Source organism: Oryzias melastigma, linkage group LG21 (assembly GCF_002922805.2).
Source record: "Oryzias melastigma strain HK-1 linkage group LG21, ASM292280v2, whole genome shotgun sequence".
NCBI classification, from domain to species: Eukaryota; Metazoa; Chordata; class Actinopteri; order Beloniformes; family Adrianichthyidae; genus Oryzias; species Oryzias melastigma.
Genome location: NC_050532.1, coordinates 453,318 through 475,354, shown reverse-complemented (window position 1 = coordinate 475,354; position 22,037 = coordinate 453,318). Strand labels below are relative to the sequence as shown.

The 22,037-nt window shown below is 38.1% G+C and overlaps 1 protein-coding gene across 10 annotated transcripts in view; it reads left to right on the top strand.

Moving 5' to 3' along the window:
* The window catches only part of lrch1 (leucine-rich repeats and calponin homology (CH) domain containing 1), a 106,588-nt gene that overhangs the window by 26,530 nt on the left and 58,021 nt on the right, over positions 1-22,037 (top strand). For all 10 annotated transcript variants that reach the window (XM_024286082.2, XM_024286079.2, XM_024286080.2 and 7 more), the window contains exon 2: positions 18,674-18,818. In XM_024286082.2, the coding sequence (XP_024141850.1) occupies positions 18,674-18,818 (145 nt within the window). The remainder of the gene's footprint in view (positions 1-18,673; positions 18,819-22,037) is intronic.

Sequence of the window (22,037 nt, the reverse complement as noted above, 5' to 3'; positions counted from 1 at the left end):
TTTTCATTATGACTCTGCAGTTTTTAGCTAAATTCAAAAATCAAAAATTAAAAAAAGACAGTTTCTACAGAGCAGCAGGACCTCAATAGAAATTCGCCTCTGGGTTGTGGGCGGGACTGTTGGCATGGAAGTAACCCTATGTTGATATCCCAGCATTCTCACTTGCTAGCTTACAGCCCTTCATAACCCAAAGCTAACATTAGCATAGCAAAAAGAAAAAAAAATGTGAGTAAAATTAAAGCTATTTAGCTATATATATAGCTAAATATATATATAGCTGTGTCACAACTGAAAGCTTTTTCAAACTGTGGGTTTCCGTGTGCTCTTGATCTAACATGATTTAAGTAAAGAAATACTCAGAAATTCAATTTAAATCTTTATTTATTTAATATGTCCTCCATCATGAGGGCACACTGTTTTCATTGAAATGAGTCTCTAAAAACAAACATGTTCACAGTAACTGCTCTTGCTTTGATACTCTGGTATAATCCACTGAGTGATGCTCTTTAGAAAGAAGATGCAATGTTGACTTGGCTTTACTTTGNNNNAAAAAAAAAAAAAAAGCCTTTCTTTCGAATGCCTTCATCACATTTGGGATTAAATTGCTCCAGAAGACACCATCTTCCATATTTGGTAACTTCTGCCTTTCATTGGGATTCATTTAATTTGGTTGGGGTGCAGTCAATGAAACCCCTCCCTGATCTGCTGGGACGTTCTCATCTTATCTTCCTGGGCGACATGGATAGATGGACAATAAAGATATGAAACATTTACTTCCACATTGCTGTGAGCTTAATAAATAAAACCACTAAACATGTTATACAATTGGTCATGGAAGTGTTTGTGACTTGTAGTTCAAAATAAAAGTCAATACTGGGAATGCTTTTTCATTTTCACAAAGTAACTGCATTACTTGTCTCTTAAATAAAATGGAAGAGCAATCCTCCATACTGTGTATCCATTTTTTACATCAACACCGCTCATTGTTAAAACGATAAAGAAATGCCATTTGATATTTGATTTTCATAAAGTTCTTTAGTAAATTTGTACCAAAATTCAATTAGAAATATAAAATTAGAAAATTAAAATGTATAAAAAGAAATGCTTTTTCATTTTCACAATGTGGGCTGCACGGTGGCGCAGTGGTTAGCGCTCTCGCCTCACAGCGAGAAGGCCCCGGTTCGACTCCCGGCTGGGACCTTTCTGTGTGGAGTTTGCATGTTCTCCCCGTGCATGCGTGGGTTTTCACCGGGGACTCCGGCTTCCTCCCACCGTCCAAAAACATGCTTCATAGGTTAATTGGTGACTCTAAATTGCCCCTAGGTGTGAATGTGAGAGTGAATGGGTGTGTGATTGAGGCCCTGTGACAGACTGGCGACCTGTCCAGGGTGTACCCCGCCTTCGCCCTTCAGTAGCCGGGTTAGGCTCCAGCACCCCCGCGACCCCGAAAGGGAAGGAGTGGACAAGAAGATGAATGAATTTTCACAATGTTTCTCCATTACTTGTCTCTTTAAAAAAAAAAAGAAAAATCAATCCTTCAAGCACAACAAGTGTCTCATAAATCAGTCTGACTTTGCAGTTCTAAGGGGCGCACCGCGATGACGTCAGTGTTCGCTCCTCCTCTGCTTTGGTTGGCGTTACCGGCAAACGAAATGAATGTTGAAGAAGAAAAAGAAAAGGCCGTTTGGAGGATAACATTTTCGTTTTATTTAAGAGACAAGTAATCCAGTTACATTGTGAAAATGAAAAAGCATTTCCAGTATTGACTTTTATTTTGAATTTTGAGTCACAAACACTTCCATAACTGTTGCTGCTTTTTAGAAAATATAAACATTTTTTTATGTTTTTAAGACAAAAAAAGAGTCTGGGTGAGCTGTTCTTGGTGGAACCACTGAGGAAAAACATTTGAAGAGTCAGTTCTGGAAGTCTAAGCAAATCTACAAAATGTCTAAATCCTTTCACACTAACTTGAAAAGAAAATATACTTTTCGGAACAGATCATTTAAATCAAACTGTGTTTTTTTTATGTGGGTTAAAATAACAGGAAAAAAAGATGCAAAAATAGTCTCTGAACAAATCAGATTGAAATGTTATACCTTTTTGCTTGAGTTTGATTTCACCAGATGGACCCGGGTTGAAAAATAGGTCATGAGGAATTCCTGTAGAGGGACCAGTCTCACCACAAGCACACTCTCTCACACACAGTCCCAAAATGAAGGTTTAAAAATAGAAAGAAATGTCAGAAAAAAGAATTCCAACCTTTAAACTGCACAGGGAAAAAAAAACAAAAGCAAAATATGCACAAGTAAACATGACAAAACGCATATTCTCATGCAGCAGCTGATGCATGCAGCACACTCAGCCATGCTGAACTGCATCCATGCAGAAGCAGTGCAGTTGACCAAACGTGGACCTTTTTTTAATCCTTTTTTTCCTTTAAGTTTTTGCCTTCAAATGTCATAACAGAATATGCTTTTCATGCTGCAAAATGCTTGTACAACAATATTTAAAAGTAATTCTGTGGTGTGCTTTCATCTTTTGGATGGGACAGTCGCTTGTGTTTAGTCTTTGGGTGGTTTTGACGGTGTAGGTCACTGCGCCGTTCAGAGATGATCGCTGCTATCAGCAAGGAAGCAAAAGTGTCAGAACTGGTTGTTATCATCCCCATCCATCTGAGGCAGCAGCTTTTTCCCACTCGTCGCCTTTTCTAGGGCTGACTGGTCCCCTTTCCATCCGGTATTTACAGGCCTTTTGGAAGATCTGCTTACAAGTGGGAGCTGTAATTACAGTTGTAACAGAGGAAACCTCCAGGGCGCAGTGAGATCTGATAGCTCCAACCACATTCAGAAGCAGTTAGGGTTCTTTATCATCACACTCATGCATTAATACAAATACAAAATGAAAGACAATCTACTCGGGGGTCATGCCTCTGTCTTTGTCTGGCCTCAGCTTATGAAGAGAAGAGAATTAAGCATGAAATGAGCAGCACTTTTTCAGAGTTGCGTAGGGTCTCGGCAGCTTCCTCAGCAGTTGTAGCGGGGTCCTCTGCACCCGCGTGGGGACGAATCAGCAGAAAAGCCAAGTGGTGGCAAAATAACATCCATGAGAATGCTGGCATGGAGGTTTTCCCAGAAGAACGTTGCACTGAGACAACATGAGCAACTTTATACATTTTGCCTGCCAGAGGTTTCAGTGCAGCCCAGCTCCACATGTCTCATGTTTCCTCAGGTGAGTTTCTGTTGGTTGTTAAATGAGCTTTTTCATTTCGGTTTGGAATCAGACTGATTTTGAGAACGGTTCTTCTGCTGCGTGTGAAGCTGTCAGAAGGAACCAAAATTGCTGCTTTTTGGAGGATCAAGGCTGTGTTGTACTCACAGAAATATTTTCATTATTTGAAGCTGATTCACCAAAAAGCCAATTAAAATCCTGCTTGACTTCTGAACTGCAAACACTGGGGCTGGGTATCGATAATTTCTAGAAACGATTTGATTCAGCAGAGCCTGGATCGATTTATATCGAATATATATATATTAATCTGATCCAGTTCACATACTGTAAATGTATCAGTGAAATAATGAGATTGTTAATATCATCCAGTGTTACATGGATTCTCTAAAGGAGAAGTTCTAACTAAAATGTTCAGATCATTAACATTGGAAACATTGTTCTGCTTCTCCTGGAGGACGTTTCAGTTTGACCACTAGGTGGCGATCACACTATAGCATCACACCTTATTCCAGAAGAAGAAGAAAGTATGAGCAAAAAACAATGCTTTGTTCATTTATTCAGCAATGTTTGTGTACGTCTACATAGCGTTAGCGTTAGCCATCCTATGGGAAATCCTGTTAAACGTTAGCATCAAGCTAGCGGACTTCAGCTTTATGTGCTAAATTGATCTGTATTTTTATAAATCGATTATTGATCTGTTAAGCTTTAATCGACTAATCGATTAATTTTTATCAACCCAGCCCTAGCAAACACACTGAATTATGATCTAAAAGAGACATTTTGAATTTTAGAGCATTTTATTTAGAGATGCAGGAAAAAATAATTCTGTGAAATACAGCGTTCCCTCGTTCATTGTGGGAGTTAGGTCCAAAAAATAACCCATGATAGGTGAAATCCACAAAACAGGATTACAGATGTTGGTTAAGGCACATTAAAGCTTTGTTTACTGAAAAAATATTTCATTGTGGAATCCAGACAACATTCATTGTTACAAAAATATAGATAGATAGATAGATAGATAGATAGATAGATAGACTGTATTAATCCCCTTGGGGCAGTTCAGTTAAAATGTAGTTATTTATCAATAGTGAAACACTTAGAATTAGTTTGGGTAATTCAATTCAATTCAATTCAATTCAATTCAATTCAGTTTTACTTGTATAGCCCAATATCACAAAACAATTTGCCTTGTTTGGTAAAACCAACTTGAAAATTAGATACAGTTGTAATTAGAGCTTGGCGATATGACCAAAAAAAAGTTCTTGATTTTTTTTTTTCATTCCAAATTAGATTTTTGATGTAAATGTATATTTTTCCTCACTCTTTCTATTTTTTTTAAAAAAGGCTACAAATGACAGAATAGTTTTAACATGTCTTTTGGAAATTGTTTCAAAGACAAAGTGCAACTAAATACAAGCTGTAAAAATGTTCATAGAACAGTGCAACAGGTGTTTTGTGAGCTACCGCTAGCTTAAGCATCCTATTAAGAGAAATAAAATAATCATTCGGCAGAGCACTTTCGGTAACAAAAGCCCTCCAACTGATGTTGAACACAAACAGAGAGGAAGTCACAAAATCAAAACAACCTCAGATTAAAACCACTTTTTCCTAAGTAACTCCTTAAATATTTAATCAGTCTTTGCTCTCTGGTTTTCTATGAATATTTCTATGAAGAGTTTTATTTTCTATCACAAATGAATTGTTTCTTCTCTTTAGCAGCTAAAAAGAATCCTTTACACCCTAAGAGGAGATCTGTCAGTCAGTCACTTGTGGCCTAAACCTGATGAGGAGGACAGTTAGTATTTTCTATAATTTCTTTAAGAAAAGAAAATAGCATACAATCAATTAATAAATACTATGAAAACGTCTTTATTGTCTTCCAACTGTAAACTCAAAACATGCAGAAAAAACAAGAACAGATTTAGCAAATGGGGGCAGATTGACAGAAAATGTTCTTTTCTGAATTCTTTCTCCAGAGGATTCATATTTATATCAATCATAACAAAAAGAGCTTAAAAACATTTCAGTGTTTTTAATATTTACCATGATATTACTGACAGTAAAGATGCAGCTGCAAAGATGATGCTGCAAAGAGACTACCAATAAAGTTAATATGAAGTGGATTCATGTCTGTCATTACATTTATAAAATACAGTTCCTATAAATGTCCTTTGAATTCATGTTGCTTTATTTATCCGCCATGTCTTAAAGTCCGCTCCGTGAAAACAATCGACTTTAAACCGATCTGTTTACATTTAGACAACGCACGGGACAGTTCGTTAGCATTAGCGGCTAGTATCGTAGCATGCTAGCGTCAGTGTGTAACAACAGCGCTGTCTTCAAATCAACACTCTGAAGAATCTCCTCTACTAGCTGCAGCTTTCATGTCTCCGCTTTGCAAGAGCTGACTTTAACCGGACTACGGAAGCCCAAGAGGGGAGAGTACGGGGAAAAGAAAATCTCGATTTTCAAAAAAAAAAAAAAATCTAAAATATAATATTTGAATTAAACAATTATATCGATATATCGCCCAGCCCTAATTGTAATTCTTAATGTTCTAATCATCGAATAAAAAGCATTTTACAATTTTGTTCATGTGGAAGGTATATTACAGTTTTTCACAATTTCTATAACACTAAGGGCCATTGTCCAAACCATCTGATCAATTGCTTTAACTCTTTTCTCAAAAACATGGCTCTTTGGTCAAAACCTAAAACACAATTTGCAGTTAACATACATTTTCAAAACTCTAATTCCCCCTTGCAGAACACAAGACACATTCTCACTTTTATAACACAGTTGGCATTCACAACACACAAGAGGCAAAACGTGAACTTAAAGAGTCAAAATTCAAACTCTGTTCCAACACAACGATCACACACAACTGGTCAAAACTCAAGACACTTGTTGCTAATCAAATGCAGTGAATATAAGGAAAGTTCTGGAACAACTGAGAGGCTTTTCAGAGATGGATAACAGAACAAGACCTAAACGTGCACCAAGGCCTGAACAAAGATAAAGAACACGATTTCTGATGAGATCCAGACCATAGTTATTGACCTTGTGTTGGTTTATTTAATGAACATGAGGGAAGCAGGTCAAAAGGTCAACCCTCAACTCAGCAAGTTCTAGTTGTTACTGTAATTTCCATCATTCATTTAGAATTCCAACAAGAAATGTAAATGCCGTATACGTGTATTGCACTTTCTGCCTTCCTTCAAAGGCCCAAAGCGCTTCACAGTCACATTCACACACTGGTGGTAACTCCGCTACTGAACACTGGCTCACCTCCCACCAGAGGCTATTTGGTGTCTTGCCCAAGGACACTTCAACATGAGCGGGCAAGGCTGGAATTGAACCTGCAATCTCCCGATCAGGAGTCGACCGCCCTACCACTGCTCCACGGCCACCCAAGAAAATAACAGACAATACTTTGTTTCTGTCTGGGACAATGTCAGTTTTCACAAAAGTTGACCCATCAGACAGCAGTTCTACACTAATCCCAAATGTGTATCAGTTTTCTTCCACCTTGTTCTCCATAACCCTGGATTTACAGTAAAAATTAGCAAAATAAAATAAAATCCTGAATCCTGATTATTGGGGGTCGGGGGTAACAATTTTTAAAAAACAATTTTGTGAACAAAGACTTTTGTTGTGTAGTGTGTTGGGATTGCTGCAGGTTTGTTAATTTTGACGACAAAGTCTTCATTTTGACCTCAAAGTGAGCTTTTGACTCAAGAGTCAAGAATTTTGTACATTTAGCACATATTTTGAAAATCGTGTTTTAATGTGGTGTGTTGTGTTTGCTGTGTGTGTGTAGGTTTGACAACAGAGTCTTCATTTTGACCTCAAAGTGAGCTTTTGACTCAAGAGTCAAGAATTTTGTATGTTTAGCTTATATTTTGAAAATTGTGTTTGATGTTTGGTTAAAATGGTTAAATGTTTCAGAAAATGTTTTAGCATTTGGAGAAAACTGTAATATTCAGACAAACTTTTTCAAAATCCCACTCTTTCACAAATAAGTGCAATAAATTGTTACTGGCACAATCTTGGGATATATAGTGATATATATCGTATCATGTGTATCGTGATACGTATTGTATCGCCAGGCTCCTGCCAATACACACCACTAAATTAGTCTACATCCTCACCAAAGTTTGATACGTTTATCTGAACTGAGCTCTTACAGCCTGTTGTACATGCTAACCCTTACTGTGTGCTTTAACGCCACCCATGTGGCTGATGATTGGTTGTGCCGAATGTTGTCGAAAATAAATATTGTTTTTGCTCTGGCTTATTCATACGTTTATCATTACTGCAATCTGTGACATGGAGAGTGAAAAATGTGTAAAAAAAACTGACTAGGTTTTCTTCATCATTCCCAGATGTTGAGTTAGAGCTGTGGTGTTTGCTATAAGACTGCTGAGTAGGGTTGGAAAAGCCACTCTCAGCTATTTTTATCCTTCTTTGCGTGGTGTACAACCTGTCATTATTGCACTGCAGGGAGGAGTCTCGCCTTTTCCTGCACAGCCAGAGGATGCAGCTGCAGCGCAGGCTCACGCAGGCCCTGCTCATCTTCAAATCATCACTGTCAGACTCTGCAAAACGTAGATTTAAACATCACAAAGGCTTCACAGAGAGCCCAACAATAACTTTAGTCAACATTCTCTTTGTTTCAAAGTCTACTGTTGACTTTTATCTACAATCATTAGGGTTTGAGTTGTTTCTGTGGTAGCAAAGTTATAGTCAGTTTAGTTTGTTAGCTGGTCAAACATCAACAATTTAAAAGTGGTTGTATTTCTTGTTTGTTGAAGAAATGTAGTTGTTTGATAGTTCAATAGTCCCTTGGCCTCTTAGCAAACTTGGAGGCTTTCATCACTTTATGTGTCTGTTGTACATATTGTCATAGCTCTGCAGTATTCTAAAGGTTAATGAAGTTGGATTTGATCATGTTTCAAATATAGATTGTTCTGTAGATAAAGTTGTTTTATATTTGTATAAAAAAATCCACACTATAGTGTTTAGGTAGATTAGCAAAAAGCCTTTAAACATATTCATGGTCTATGTTTTCATCTTTTATAGTAACTTTCAGAAAAAATTGAGTTTAGCTAATATTTTAGCAACATGCTAACGTTTTTGGCTAATTTGTTATCTACTGGGATTTTTAGGCTAATTTAGAGTTTGGCGTCTATTTTAGCAACATGCTAATGTTTTGATAAATTTAGTTTACTGAGGAATTTTAGGCTATTTTTTTTGTTTAGTTTTTATATAAGAAATGTGCTTGCTCCTTTGGCTAATTTGGCATCTACTAAGGTGTTTATGTTAATTTGGAGTTTAGCTAATATTTTAGCAACATGTTAACGTTTTGGCTAATTTGTTATCTACTGAGGTTTTTATAGGCTAATTTAGAGTTTAGCTTCTATTTTAGCAGCATGCTAAGATTTTTGTCTAATTTAATTTACTGAGGAGGCAATTTAGGCAATTTTGGAGTTTAGCTTGTATGTAAGCAACAAGCTAGCTTTTTTGACTAACTTGGCATCTACTAAGGTTTTTTTCTGCTAATTGGGAGGTTAGCTCATATTTAAACACACCTAATATTTTTGCAAAATGGGCATGTATTAGGGATTTCTAAGCAACTTTACTACAGATTTTTCCAGAAATTTAAGTCAACTTCAGCGTTTTTTCATAGTTCTTTAACAAAATTTCCAGTCTTAAACAAATATAACATTTTGGAAATATCTTTTGCATTTTCAGCAAATCCCTTCATCAATCAAAGTAAATTGCATCACCATTTTCAGCAGAAAGCTTTAGCATCTTCTGTGACTACTTTCAGCAAAAAAGCATTCACACTTGCATCATCACAGATAATGCAACTTTTCTAGTTCAGCGTTGGTTTGATGATGCCTGTTATTTTCCATTCTTGTGCGTTTGTTGTAGTTTCAGATGACCGAGCTCTGTGTTTGAGTGGGCAGCAGAGCCTTTGTTGGAAGTGTTGTGGAAGTGTTTCCACGATACAGGACTTTGTGCAACAATCTGATATCTCAGCGGTCCGCATCATCGGTCACATGCAGGTCAGCAAGCCTCCTAGAACCACCATAAACACACATTTTCTGCAATCTCATTGCTTGACTTCGCCACGCTTAAATGATTTGAAACACAAGCAAATTCCTCTGTCAGTGCAACGGTTTTAAAGCCACGTACAAAAGACAGTTTGACTGCTCAGAACAGCCTGTCTCAGACCCCTGTGCACCTCCTTTACTTATTTTCCGCTCCAACACTCTGGATTCAGCTCATCTGTGCAGAGACATGGTTCTGAATTACAGTGGTTTATGTCAGGTGTGTTGAAGAGGAAAAGGAAAACCTTTAGAGCACCAGCATTTTGTGTTCGTTGCTGATCAAAAAGTAATGATAATGCACAAACAACCAAAAAGTTAGTATGCTCTATTGATGATGTAGCAGGAACAAGAATGACCCCAAACAATAATCCCAAATCTGCACTCGTTCACAAACTAAGGTGAATCCGCATTAGAAAAGCACACTTTGTGGTAGACTTATTGACTGCATGGGAACTGCAGAATCAGTGTGACATCACTCATAGAAAATACCTTCCTTTGGTTCCAGCCAAATGAACTCCATTCAGTTTCCAATTCTTTTTGCAATATGGACATCGACATGTTGGAGCCAGATCAATCAAATCTATTATTTTACTGGACAAAAAAAGGTGCCTTAGTTCCAGCCCTCGCAAAATGAGGCCAAAGTCCGTCACCGTCACTTCCTGTTCGTCTGCCGCCATTTTGAAACCCGTCAATGGTGATTGGTCCGAGTCGCGTTTTCAGAGGAACTATTCCCACCTATCATAAGTGAGCATGTTTGAAGTCTACACCCCTTCCACTAAAAGCTAAAAGCGGTTCAGGAGAAACTGTCAATCAAATTTTGTAGGTGTGGCCAGAGGGAACCACATGCTTTTACTGAGGCATCTGATTGGTCACTTTATAACTTATATATTTTGCCATAATTAAAAATATATTTAAAGAAAAGATAGAACTAGAAAGATGAGAATGGTTATTCTGACAAATAGAATGACTGAATAATAACTGTCTATTTCTAAATAGAAGTCTGAGGGATTTTGACTTCTTAGAACCAGCAGGTACATCCTATTTGGAACACGAGAGCGGAGGGGTTGATATGTCCAGTGATTTCTACAGTCAATGAGCCAGATAAAGTCAGCAGGGCGTGATTGGTCTGAGTCAATCTGAGTCAACATACCTTAGGGTAACCATTCTCACCAATCAGGAGGGAGCTTGTTAGAAGTCCACACCCCTTCTGCTTGAAAGTGGGCTTCATGAGATCTGTCAGTCAAACGTTTGATGTGAGACCGCCTTCTTGGAATGAGGCATCTGATTGGTCAGTTTAGAACTTGAATAACTTGCAATCAAGAAAATATATGAACAAAAATAGAATTATCAAGAATGTGTAGAAATGTAGAAGATCAAGAATAGTTATTCTGACAAATAGAATGACTGAGTATAACTGTTAATTTCTCTATAGAAGTTTATGAGGTTTTGGTGTCTTGGAACCAGCAGGTACTTCCTGTTTGGAACTCAAGGGGGGGAGGAGTTACTCATTAATTGACAATCAATGGGCAGAGTGCATGATGGGACTGGATCTAATAATATCCAGTAATCAAAAAAAATAAACTGGTTTGTTTTGCTGCTGGCTGCACGGTGGCGCAGTGGTTAGCCCTCTTGCCTCACAGCGAGAAGGCCCTGGTTCAAATCCCGGCTGGGACCTTTCTGTGTGGAGTTTGCATGTTCTCCCCGTGCATGCGTGGGTTTTCACCGGGGACTCCGGCTTCCTCCCACCGTCCAAAAACATGCTTCATAGGTTAATTGGTGACTCTAAATTGCCCCTAGGTGTGCATGTGAGAGTGAATGTGTGTGATTGAGGCCCTGCGACAGACTGGAGACCTGTCCAGGGTGTACCCCGCCTTCGCCCTTCAGTGGCCGGGATAGGCTCCGGCACCCCGCGACCCCGAAAGGGAAGAAGCGGTCAAGAAGATGGATGGATGGATGGATGGATGTTTTGCTGCTGATGTCAGGAGCTCAGTGAACGCACCATGCTGAAATGCTCGGCATCCCTGAATTCTGTCAATCTGTCAATGTTTGTTTGGGGTTTTGGGGGAAATTAAGGGAGGGGCTGGTGCAAGAGACAGAATTGAAACGTTTAAAGAGCATAGATCCACTAATAAATAAAAAATAGACTAAAAACAACGTTTGTGGAGTGTTTTCAGTCAGGGGAAGTCTCAGTGTCTCTGAGGGGGACGCATCATTCTCAGTTCTTGATTATCTTGTTATAACGAGAAAATTAAGTTCATTTTCTCGTTATAAAAAGATAGTGGATCTCGTTATAACGAGAAAACGATAAAAAAAAAAAAAGTTGAGCAGGCCGTTTTCTGCTTCTGTAGCTCAGTAAAGCCTCTTTCTAGATCTTTAAATCTGGCTCCATACGAGTCATTGCCTCAACATACATGACAAGACTTGGTCAAGTTGTTCTTTTCTTCTGAGTTGGAACCATAGTTTACGCACCGATCCCCTTCACATTGGTCCAGTCTGTCCTCTGTTTTGAACGGGTTTATGGTTGTGTTCCATGTTGGTAAAGTATCTTTAGCAGTTCCTACTTTACTTCCTGTTTTGAAAAACGTTTCCTCGTCTATTAAAAGATTAAAAGCCCAACAGAAATTAAACAGACTACAAGACTCCCTCAGGCTGTTGGTTTTAGGCACCAAAATGTTTTGTATGACTGGATTTGTGCTGTGGGGAAGCGTGCGCGCTCCCATACCTGATGTGTTGGTAACAGGCGAGTTTGGACTGGTAAAACTTGGACTGGAGGAGCTAATTGTGGATCAAAGTGTGTCAGTGTCTTTGCAGTTCTGTTGTTGTGCAGAGACATTAAAGGTTTGTGCTGTTATCGGTCCAGCTCATCAAATCTTGTAGGACAAGATGGACAAACCCTGTGGTCACATGATCCCTTGGTGTCAATAGAGCTCATTTAAAACATGTTTATCAGAAATAAACAGTTCAGACAATATACATGATGCAGCAGAAACTGATCAACCATCATTACAGTCCAACGTATGACAACAGTTTGAATTGATCAAAGTCATGTGACCATACAGTGTGGTAGAATGTTATTATAATAATTTTGGATTATTTTAATGTGGAAAAACAGCAGTGAACTGAACTTTATCAAACTAAAATGATGTGAATGGATTTGACATTCTTGTTTACTTGCTTGTTTGTACACATATTTAATTGATTATTTTGAAGAAATAGAAGGAATCTGAAAATCTTCTCCTGTACCGTTCAGTGCCAGGTATTTATCTCTGAGTCACACTGGTGGAAGTTTGGGTTCAAGATGTTCTGATCCATTAGGTCAGAGAATCGAATCGCTCAAAAAGAGCCAAAAACGACTATAAATCGGATCGTCAACCACAAATGATTAAATGAATTGAATTGTTGTTGAAATAAATCGTTACACCGCTACTTAAATTTAAATGATTTTTTTTTTTCATATCTGTTCAGTTCTTGTTTACATGAGCAGTAGGAGGCGGGCTGATGCTCTGGTAAACGCTGCATGTTCATGACCGCCTTCATCAGGCGGTGAAATGACAGCATCAGGACGCCCTCCCCTCTCCGCTCTGCTGTTTCTCCCCGCCGTGATCGGCTGCTACAGGTTGAAACAAGTGAGCCGAAGGGAATGTGACCTCCTCCTGTTACACGCCTGAAACATGCCAGAGCTTCAAACTCCTGAGATGAAGTAATCCTTAGTTAGTGTGTGAAAGGGTATCAGGAAGCATTTGGATTTGGATTTCCGATATTCGTCTGTAATGCTTTACAAGCACAGCCCAACACCTGAGTTGCATGTGGCTGCAGTTAAAACAGGCTGGTTTAGGAACAGCTTAGCATGCATTTCCATTGCAAGTCTGCACAGCTTCGCTATGTAGAGAGTTAACAAGGAAAACCGCAGACTAACAGATGAAGCACAGACGACATTTATTATTCTCTCTCTTTGTAAACGAGGGGTTTGGGACTGTTTCAAACTTCTGATTACGAAAAAAAAACAAGCAGCTTGTCCAAAAGATCTCGTGGTGATTAGTCGGGACAGATCCATCTTTATCTATAATTGGATGATTATTTTTTCTTTTCCAGTTTAGAACAAAAGTTCGACATTTATCTTTTGGCACAAAGACATCCTAAGAAGACAGTTCTTTATTAGAAAAAAATGGCAAACTAAACTCAAGAGCTGTTTTATATTATTCAGTACACATGCAGTGAGTTAGGGTTGGGTATCGGTTGTGATTTCCAGAATTGAATCGATTCACAAGAGCCTGAATCGGTTCAATTCCAATTTTTTCTGATTTTCTTTTCTTTTTTTTTATTCTTCAATTCAATAAAAATTTGAGTTTACACATTTATACACATTTCCTTATGCATACATTAATAATCTACTATATGTTTTGAATATATTTATATTAATCTGATCCAGTTCCCATACTGTAAATGTATCAGTGAAATAATGAGATTGTTAATATCATCCAGTGTTACATGGATTCTCTAAAGGAGAAGTTCTAACTAAAATGTTCAGATCATTAATATTGGAAACATTGTTCTGCTTCTCCTGGAGGACGTTTCAGTTTGGACACTAGGTGGCGATCACACTTTACACCTGATTTAAGAGGACGACGAAAGTATATGGAAAAAAAATATGTTTTAGACCACAAATAGTTACCTTAAAAATATTTCCTTAAAAGAGTTTGGAAAAATTCACGTCTGTGAGTTTATAAAGATGTTCATTTAGTCAGCAATGTTTTTTTAAGTCGACCAAGCGATATATATCTTTTGTGAATCGATTATTGATCTATTAAGCTTAAACGGCTTAATCGATTTTTTCAACCCAGCCCTACAGTAAGTTAAGCTGCAAAGAATGTGTCGAAAGTAGAATGTAAACAACTTAGTATTTGGTTTAAACATTTGAGATAAATGACAATTTATTCAAGTCCCACTCTGATCCTCTTTTGATCTTTATAATTGTATTTTATATTAATTTAAGGTTTTATTTGGTAGAGGCTGTAATATAAGACCAAATGGTTTTTTGTCTCTTCCTACGCATACTTTTTATGTATTTCCATACCTGTTTTTTTGCAATATGTTTTATAAGTGCAAATAAATACAATGTAAAATAGTAGCCCCAGGATGGAGCCTTGGGGAACTCCACATGTAATTCCAGTCGTCTGGGTAGTGTAGCATGGTCAACTGGATCAAATGAGGCACCGAGATTCAATAAAACTAGCATATTTCCACTGTCTGTATATAAACGTTTATCATTAGTCACTTTGGTCGGAGCTGTTTTAGACATGTCCTCCATCAGTAGAAAAATGTCTCAAGAACTTGTTAAACACACTGACTTGAATTGTTTAACATTGTCTTTGCCAATGAAAAAAAAAAGATCAAATTGTTGGTTGTTAAAAATCAGTTCTCTCTTCTTCTTTTCATTTAGCTTCACTGGTAATTCTGCAGCACACCAGGAAGTGATTTTACCATTTGCATTTTTGTTTTCTACACCAACAGAGCCAGAGGGCTTCATTATCCTAACCACAGATCACTCGGCTAAAAGGGGGATGAGATTTGTTTCATCTTGTGGGGTAAAAGGCCTGAAGCCTTTGTCATCACTCGTCACCTCAAATGACCTTTTGTCCAAACGTTTGGCTGGAAGCAGACAATCAGAGAGTGAGACGGACGTGGCTCTAATTCTGTCTTCAAGGCTGATCATCAGTGTCGCTGTACTGTTGCAACATCCCAGAGTTTCCTTTTAAAGCCAAGAATGTTTTGATGTCACACAAACACACAGCTACACACACACACACACTAATAATAACAGAGCCATGCTGCTGTTTGCTCACAGAATCAAAGCTGGGCCATTTCTTTTTGGTTTGGGCTGTTTTTAAATAGCACTTCCTCCCACTGTTGTGACCCATGATGCATTGCTGCCGTCGATGCTGAGATGCAGCTGTGATTTCCACTGAGGACAGTCCTGCTGCACTCCTGTGGCTCGGTCATCCGGATAAAACAATAAACCAGATGGGACCGATTTTTACGAAGCTCTGATAGTGCAGCAGCTGATGCAGAAGTGCAACAACCCCTCTCCTCTGGAGGAAAGGCTCTCCTGTCTGTCCCCCTCTTGCCTTAAAGAAAACAAAGTTTGTTTTCAGGAGTTCGGCCTCCTTCAGAACAATGTGGAGTAATGAGCTCTACATTTCTTGGCCTTATTTAGCGATGCAGGATGTGATGTCATCAAGCCTGGCCTTCAGCAGCTGACACGCTCTCAGAGGTTTCTCCCTCAGAATTTTAGACCTTTGCTTCATTCACTACCTAAACCCGCTTTCTACGTGCGTCTGCTGAAGAAGCACTGCGTCTGTATTTCAGGAGCTGGCAACAGCTCAGAATGACTTTTAGTCTGTCCGAAAGGTTTCCATGGAACGAGCATCGATTAAAGGCGGCTTTAAACTGAGGAGTTTGTCATTTCAAAGCTGACCTCTAAACTGACAAACGACCTTCTGTTTTCTGCTGATGAATCTACTTTATTCTGTTGGTTGAGTTGGAGTCAAGTCATGCAACAGTGGGACTGAAGTATTTTAGATCCTGTTATTTTCTCTGCAGTGCTCATTGACTGAGTGACCCCTCTCCCCTGCGTTCCAAACAGGAAGTACCCGCTGGCTCCAAAAGACGACTCTAGAGAAGCAAACAGCTGTTACTCAGTCGTTCTATTCATCAGAATAACTATTCTTGCTCTGATACATTTTTAACATCTTCTTGATAATTGTTGAATGCTTGGTAAGCATTCACACTATAGTGATTCTACTGCTCTTTCCTTCCATTCTGTAAAACTCAATCACACTTTCAGCATCTTGTTATCAAAACGTTCAGCTCGTTCAGAACATTACTGCTTGTATTTTTGGTATTCATAAATTCTATAGTTTTGAAATATTGAGCAAAGTATGCCCCATAGGAAATGAATGAAAAAGTCTTCAAATTTCCACATTTTAAGTAGTTTAGCAACAAGTTTTTAAATATACCGTATTTTCCGGACTATAAGTCGCGGTTTTTTTCATAGATTGAATGTCCCTGCGACTTATACTCCAGTGCGACTTATATACGAATTTTTAATGATGAGATATGGACCGTAAGTCTAGAGTGCCCTCTTATGGTGATCTATGCAATTACTTTATTTACTTTAGTTATTCAGACGTGACACAGAGGACGAAGAATTTAAGGGATTTAGTGATATGGAGTGAGATTGCGTGCAATTAATTACAGTAAAGATACAAAGTTGATGAGTTCTTGAGGCTATAGTTAAAGAAAACTGTTATGTTATATAAATGCTACACCTTTTCGTTTTTTTCATGATGCTAATATGTGAATATGTGTTGACACATATTCAGCCTGTTTTCTATTCACTTATGAATGTTATAACTTACCTTCCAGGATGATGTAATATCGTTTTTTTCAACCAGTTTGTAAAATAAATTACTTGAAAAAAATGCGACTTATACTCCAGTGCGACTTATGTATGGTTTTTTCTTCTTCATTATGCATTTTTTGGCCCCTGCGACTTATACTCCGGTGCGACTTATAGTCCGAAAAATACGGTAATATATTCATGGGCTATGTTTTCATTTTTTACAGTAATTTTCAAAATTGTTGAAGTTTACCTAATATTTTAGCAACATGCTAACTTTTTTTGGCTCATTTGTTACCTACTAAGGTTTTTTAGACTAATTTAGAGTTTAGTTTATGTTTTAGCAACAGGCTAACATTTTTGACTAATTTAGTTTACAATGGAATTTTAGGCTAATTTGGAGTTTAGCTTGTGTTTAAGCAACAAACTATCTTTTCTGACTAATTTGTTGCTTAAATACTAAAATACTTAAGTACTTTTGAGTTCAGCTAATATTTTAGCAACATGCTATTTTTTTTGACTAACTTGTTATCTCCTGGGGTTTTTTAGACTAATTTAGAGTTTAGCTTCTATTTCAGCAATACGGTAGTATTTAGCTAGTATTTAAGCAACAAGCTAGCTTGCTTGGCTATTTTGGTATAGGATTTTGGGGCTAATTTGGAGTTTAGCTTATATTTAAACAACACACTAAATATCATTGCAAAAATAGGCATGTAATAGTGATTCTTAAGCATTTTTTTTTAGAATTTCATTATACATTTAGATCAACTTCAGCGCTCTTTCATAGTTCTTTAACAAAATTTACAGTATTTTAGCAAATGTAACATTTTGCAAATAGTTTTTGCATTTTCAGCAAATCCCCTCATCAATTAAAGTAAATTACCTCACCATTTTCAGCAGAAAGCTTCAGCATCTTCAGCGACTACTTTCAGCAAAAAGCATTTACACTAGCTTTTCTGGTAACTTCTCTAGTAATCTTTTTTTCTATTTTGCTTTACTTCAAATTACATTCAACCATTTACTGCAGTTTACATTGGATTTCAGATGGCAATAATTTAGCAATTTATTGTGCAGGCCTAATTGATGCTTTCAGGTGGTAGGGGTGTGGCTTTCCAACAAGCTCACTCCTGATTCGAGAAAGTGGTTGCCATAGAAATGCTGACTCAGACTGACTTGGACTACTCATGACAATGACCTGGTTCCGGTGTGTCCAGCCAATAAGAACGTGCCAGAGCAGATTATATTGGAAAACATGCAGGAAGGTGGCACTCGAGGACCAGGGTTCCCTACCCCTGCTCTACCGGAATGCATGACATTGTTAAATGATACCAAAAAGAAGAGATCAAGCTCTGCAGCTTCAAAAAAAGTCACCAACGACAACTCTGTAAAAGCTTTTCTCCCCATCAGAGCTTACCTTTTCATTTTTAAGGATTTGTTTCAGGGAATCATTTGAAAACAGTGACAGTCATGTGGGTCATCATGTGTTAATGAAAATCCCAGTACGACCAAATCCAGAACACAGACAGAGTTTTATCACAGAAATGCTGATGACCTGATGTGTAGCGTGAACAGCAGCAGCTCGGTGCTGTGAAGACTCTGTGTGCTGGTCATGACGGGCGTCCTGTTCTTCTGTGTTGTTTGACCATCACTGCCTGGAGAAACTGAGCACTGAAGTCTGTGTATTTCCCATCTTTCTTTAGACACTCTGACTTAGAGGTTTTTAAGAATCACTAAGTTTGCAGGCCCGTACTACACTTCAGTTCTTTCTGTTTGTAGTCCAGGTAAACCGGGAATGGTTTGGCCCAAACATGATGTCTGTGTTCGGGAGATTTTGCCGGTGAAGGATCTTGAAGGCCCGACTCCAGCAGCAGTTCATGTCTATGTGTGCTCTCTCCACAACTTTCTGAATGCTCCTTTGTTCTATTTGCAGACCTTTCAAAGAACCGACTGGCTGACGTTCCCTCAGAGGTCTGCCACCTGGTTGCCTTAGAGACACTAAATTTATATCACAACTGCATCCGGACCATCCCAGACAGCATCATCAGCCTGCAGTCGCTCAGGTCGTTGAACCTCAGGTAAGGCTCTGCGACTGGTTCTCCACAGCGTGAGCCTGAAGGAACGTCTCTGTTCTTCCCTTTGATTGCTTTCCTGTCGTGTTGAGTTTGAAGGTTTGATGATGCTGCGGTCTGACTGTGCTGACATACACGAGTCTTGCTGCTTCTGCTTTCAGTGTTTAGGAAACTTTTCCAGCATAAAGCGCATTTGACAGACATCCAGTCAGCTCTGTAGCCTTTGATCGTTCATGGAAACACCTTGGTATGTCTTTAAACAGGTACAGGGTTTTAATTCTTGTTTTCAGAATCTTTTTTTGATTCTTTTTTTTTTTACTGATTTTTTTTCCCCCGTTTTTTCAGAAATAAAGTTTGATGAAAAACAGATTGTTTGAAAGCTGAGGCATTATATTAATTAAACTTTATTTATTAATAGAAAAAAATAAAAAAAAACTTGTGTTATTTTTTTTAGGACAAAGTTTCTGCAGAGCGACAGGAGTTAATCAGAAATTCACCTCTGAGTTGTGGGTGAGATAGTTGGCACAGAAGTAACCCCGCCGCTAATTTCCCGTCACCCCTTTGTTTACACTCTTCTGCTAGCATACAGCGCCTTACACTCCCAACCTAACATTAGAGGGACAACAAAATCAACTAGATCTAAAGCATTACCTGTGATAATGCTAGTGGGACTACTGGAAGCTCAATCTGGCCAAAAAAAAACCTCAAAAAGCTAGAATGTTGCTAAAAATGTTAGCTAAACTAAAAAATAGCTAATTTGACCTTAAATATCTCAAAAACCGTAAGGAGTTTTAAAAAATAAATACTAGTTCGAGAGTTCAAAGTCTGTTGAATAGCTCAAAAGTTGAGTGGTTTCTGTAGTTGAAAGTCTTCTTGACTTCTGTTCTTTTGTAGAGCTGAAAGTTTTTAGTTAAAATAGGGAGATTGGAAGATTTTGCAGGACATTTTCAACATTTTAAAAACACAATTTTCATTGATGTGGGTCTTTATACTAAGCCCTGGAAAGCCTCCAGAACTTCTGTCTGTAAACACAGTCCCCCTTTAGCATCTGCAGACATTAACATTAGCTCTGATATAAAGAAACTGGAGCCATAATGAACACTACAATGTCCTTTGGTTGAAGTCGTATTGAAATCAGATGGTTTTAGTTTTATTCTAGTAAAACAAAAATGTTCTACTTTGTTTAGATTTTAGGTTAAATAGAGGCAGCACATGGATCAAGGAACATTAAAAATCATTGCTAACCTTATCTAGAGTGAATGATATATTTACCTTCCTGTCAGAGCTGTAGCTGTAGCTGTTGTAACAGTTAGCATAATATTCAATTAAATGGTGTCAAAGTCTTTTGCTGTTTTCCGTCGTAGTGTTGCCTGGTTACTGCTGGGACTTTTACAAAAACTGTCTATGAAGGAGACGGAGGGGTTAACTGTGTGTGTGGGGTTGGTGGGGGGCTGTTATACTCCAGCCATGCTGAAGGGTGAAATCTTAAACTTGCTAAATGTCATTACACTCAGTGAACTGTTAAATCTGAAACCATGAAACCATCCCTACACACACACACACACACACCACACACACACACACACACATCTGACAGGGACTTGAACACACCATACTGACGTTTAAAGGGCACAGTGCTCCTACAAAATCCTAAAATGTAATCCAAGTTAAAGTGAGAATTTTCTTAGACATTGTATGGAATCAGAACAAGTCGAATAAAAGTTGGTTTAACAACAATCAACTCACAGCGTAACACTACATGACACGACTGAGTGTTTCTACTGAGAAAAAACAAACTCATCACTCCATTACTAACATTTACTGTGCAGTTAAGAGAATAGTATTCCATTATTTACCTATTGAAAAGTGTACATTACTAAATAAATTAACTTGACAACAAATAAATTGTGCAATGAACTGAATGAAACTGAATTAATCCAACTGGACTACTTTTCTTTTTTAATTAAAGCTGATCCAATAGTTACTGAGTACAATGATAATTATAAATCTGTGCAGTTCATCTGTTTTCATTCATTTGTAATACTTAGTATTAATATTTTTCTGAGGATGCAAAGTGATTCACACAGACATTTTTAGAAAGATGACATGCATTATTTCCATCAACAGCACAGAGTTTGCATGCAGACATTTTCAAAGCTTATTAAAACGAAAAATGACTAATGAACATGATCATCAGCAATGACTAATGATCATCAGCCCCAAAATAGTACAGCAGAGAGGTTTCTGTACCTTTTCTTGGTAGGGAGGCTGCATGTTTATGGAAAGTCAGCCACCTAAATGTCTGTGGTAGAAGCTACAGTCTATTCCATTTTATTTCTAGAGCCTAAAATTACAACACAGTTGTTTCAATACATTTCAAACAGGAAATTGTCCAAAAACATGAAATCACTCATAAAATATGAACATTAGCTGATTGCTAAACCAAACAGACTAAACTAAACTGGTTATCCCTCCTTCTTGCAAAGGAGAAACTCCTAAAAAAAACAGATTTTGAGGAAAAAAGAATAAACTTCAGTGATGTCCACATGAAGGAGAGATCCTCTCCCAGGACGGACAGGCGATGTACCAGGACTATTAAAGACTACATGTTTGAATAGAGTTCATCCAGATGGAACTGGGGAAACAGCTGGGGGTGCAAGACAAGCCAGAGGCGAGGTCCACTGCCAAGAACAGGAACACGGACAAGCCACCTGGAAAATGGAATCTTTCCCACTCTCCCAGAGGGGGCATTCCCAATATATAAAGAAAGAATATGTAAAAAAGAATAAACAAAAATCAGAATTAAATTGTAATTTTGAGTATTTCTATATTCAAATCATTGTCGATCAGACCAAAATCTATAGTTTAAAAAAGAGCTCAATTGACCTGTCAAAGATGAACTGGGCAGGCTGTACGATCCTGCTCTGAGCTCTCAGCAACAGGGAGGGGAAAGGGGGGCGGGGGTGCTCTGTGCCAATGGTCCTGCCTAATAGATCCATGAGCAACTTTGTTTTCCCCGTCCGAGCTCGAATCTGATCAGAACTGGACGACTGGATAGCTTCAATATTGCTCGCTATTTTTTTGCACTGCTCTGCAGAAACTATGACCTGGAAAACAATATAGGTTTCATTGATTTTGGCTAAAACAACATACCGTATTTTTCGGACTATAAGTCGCACCGGAGTATAAGTCGCAGGGGCCAAAAAATGCATAATGAAGAAGAAA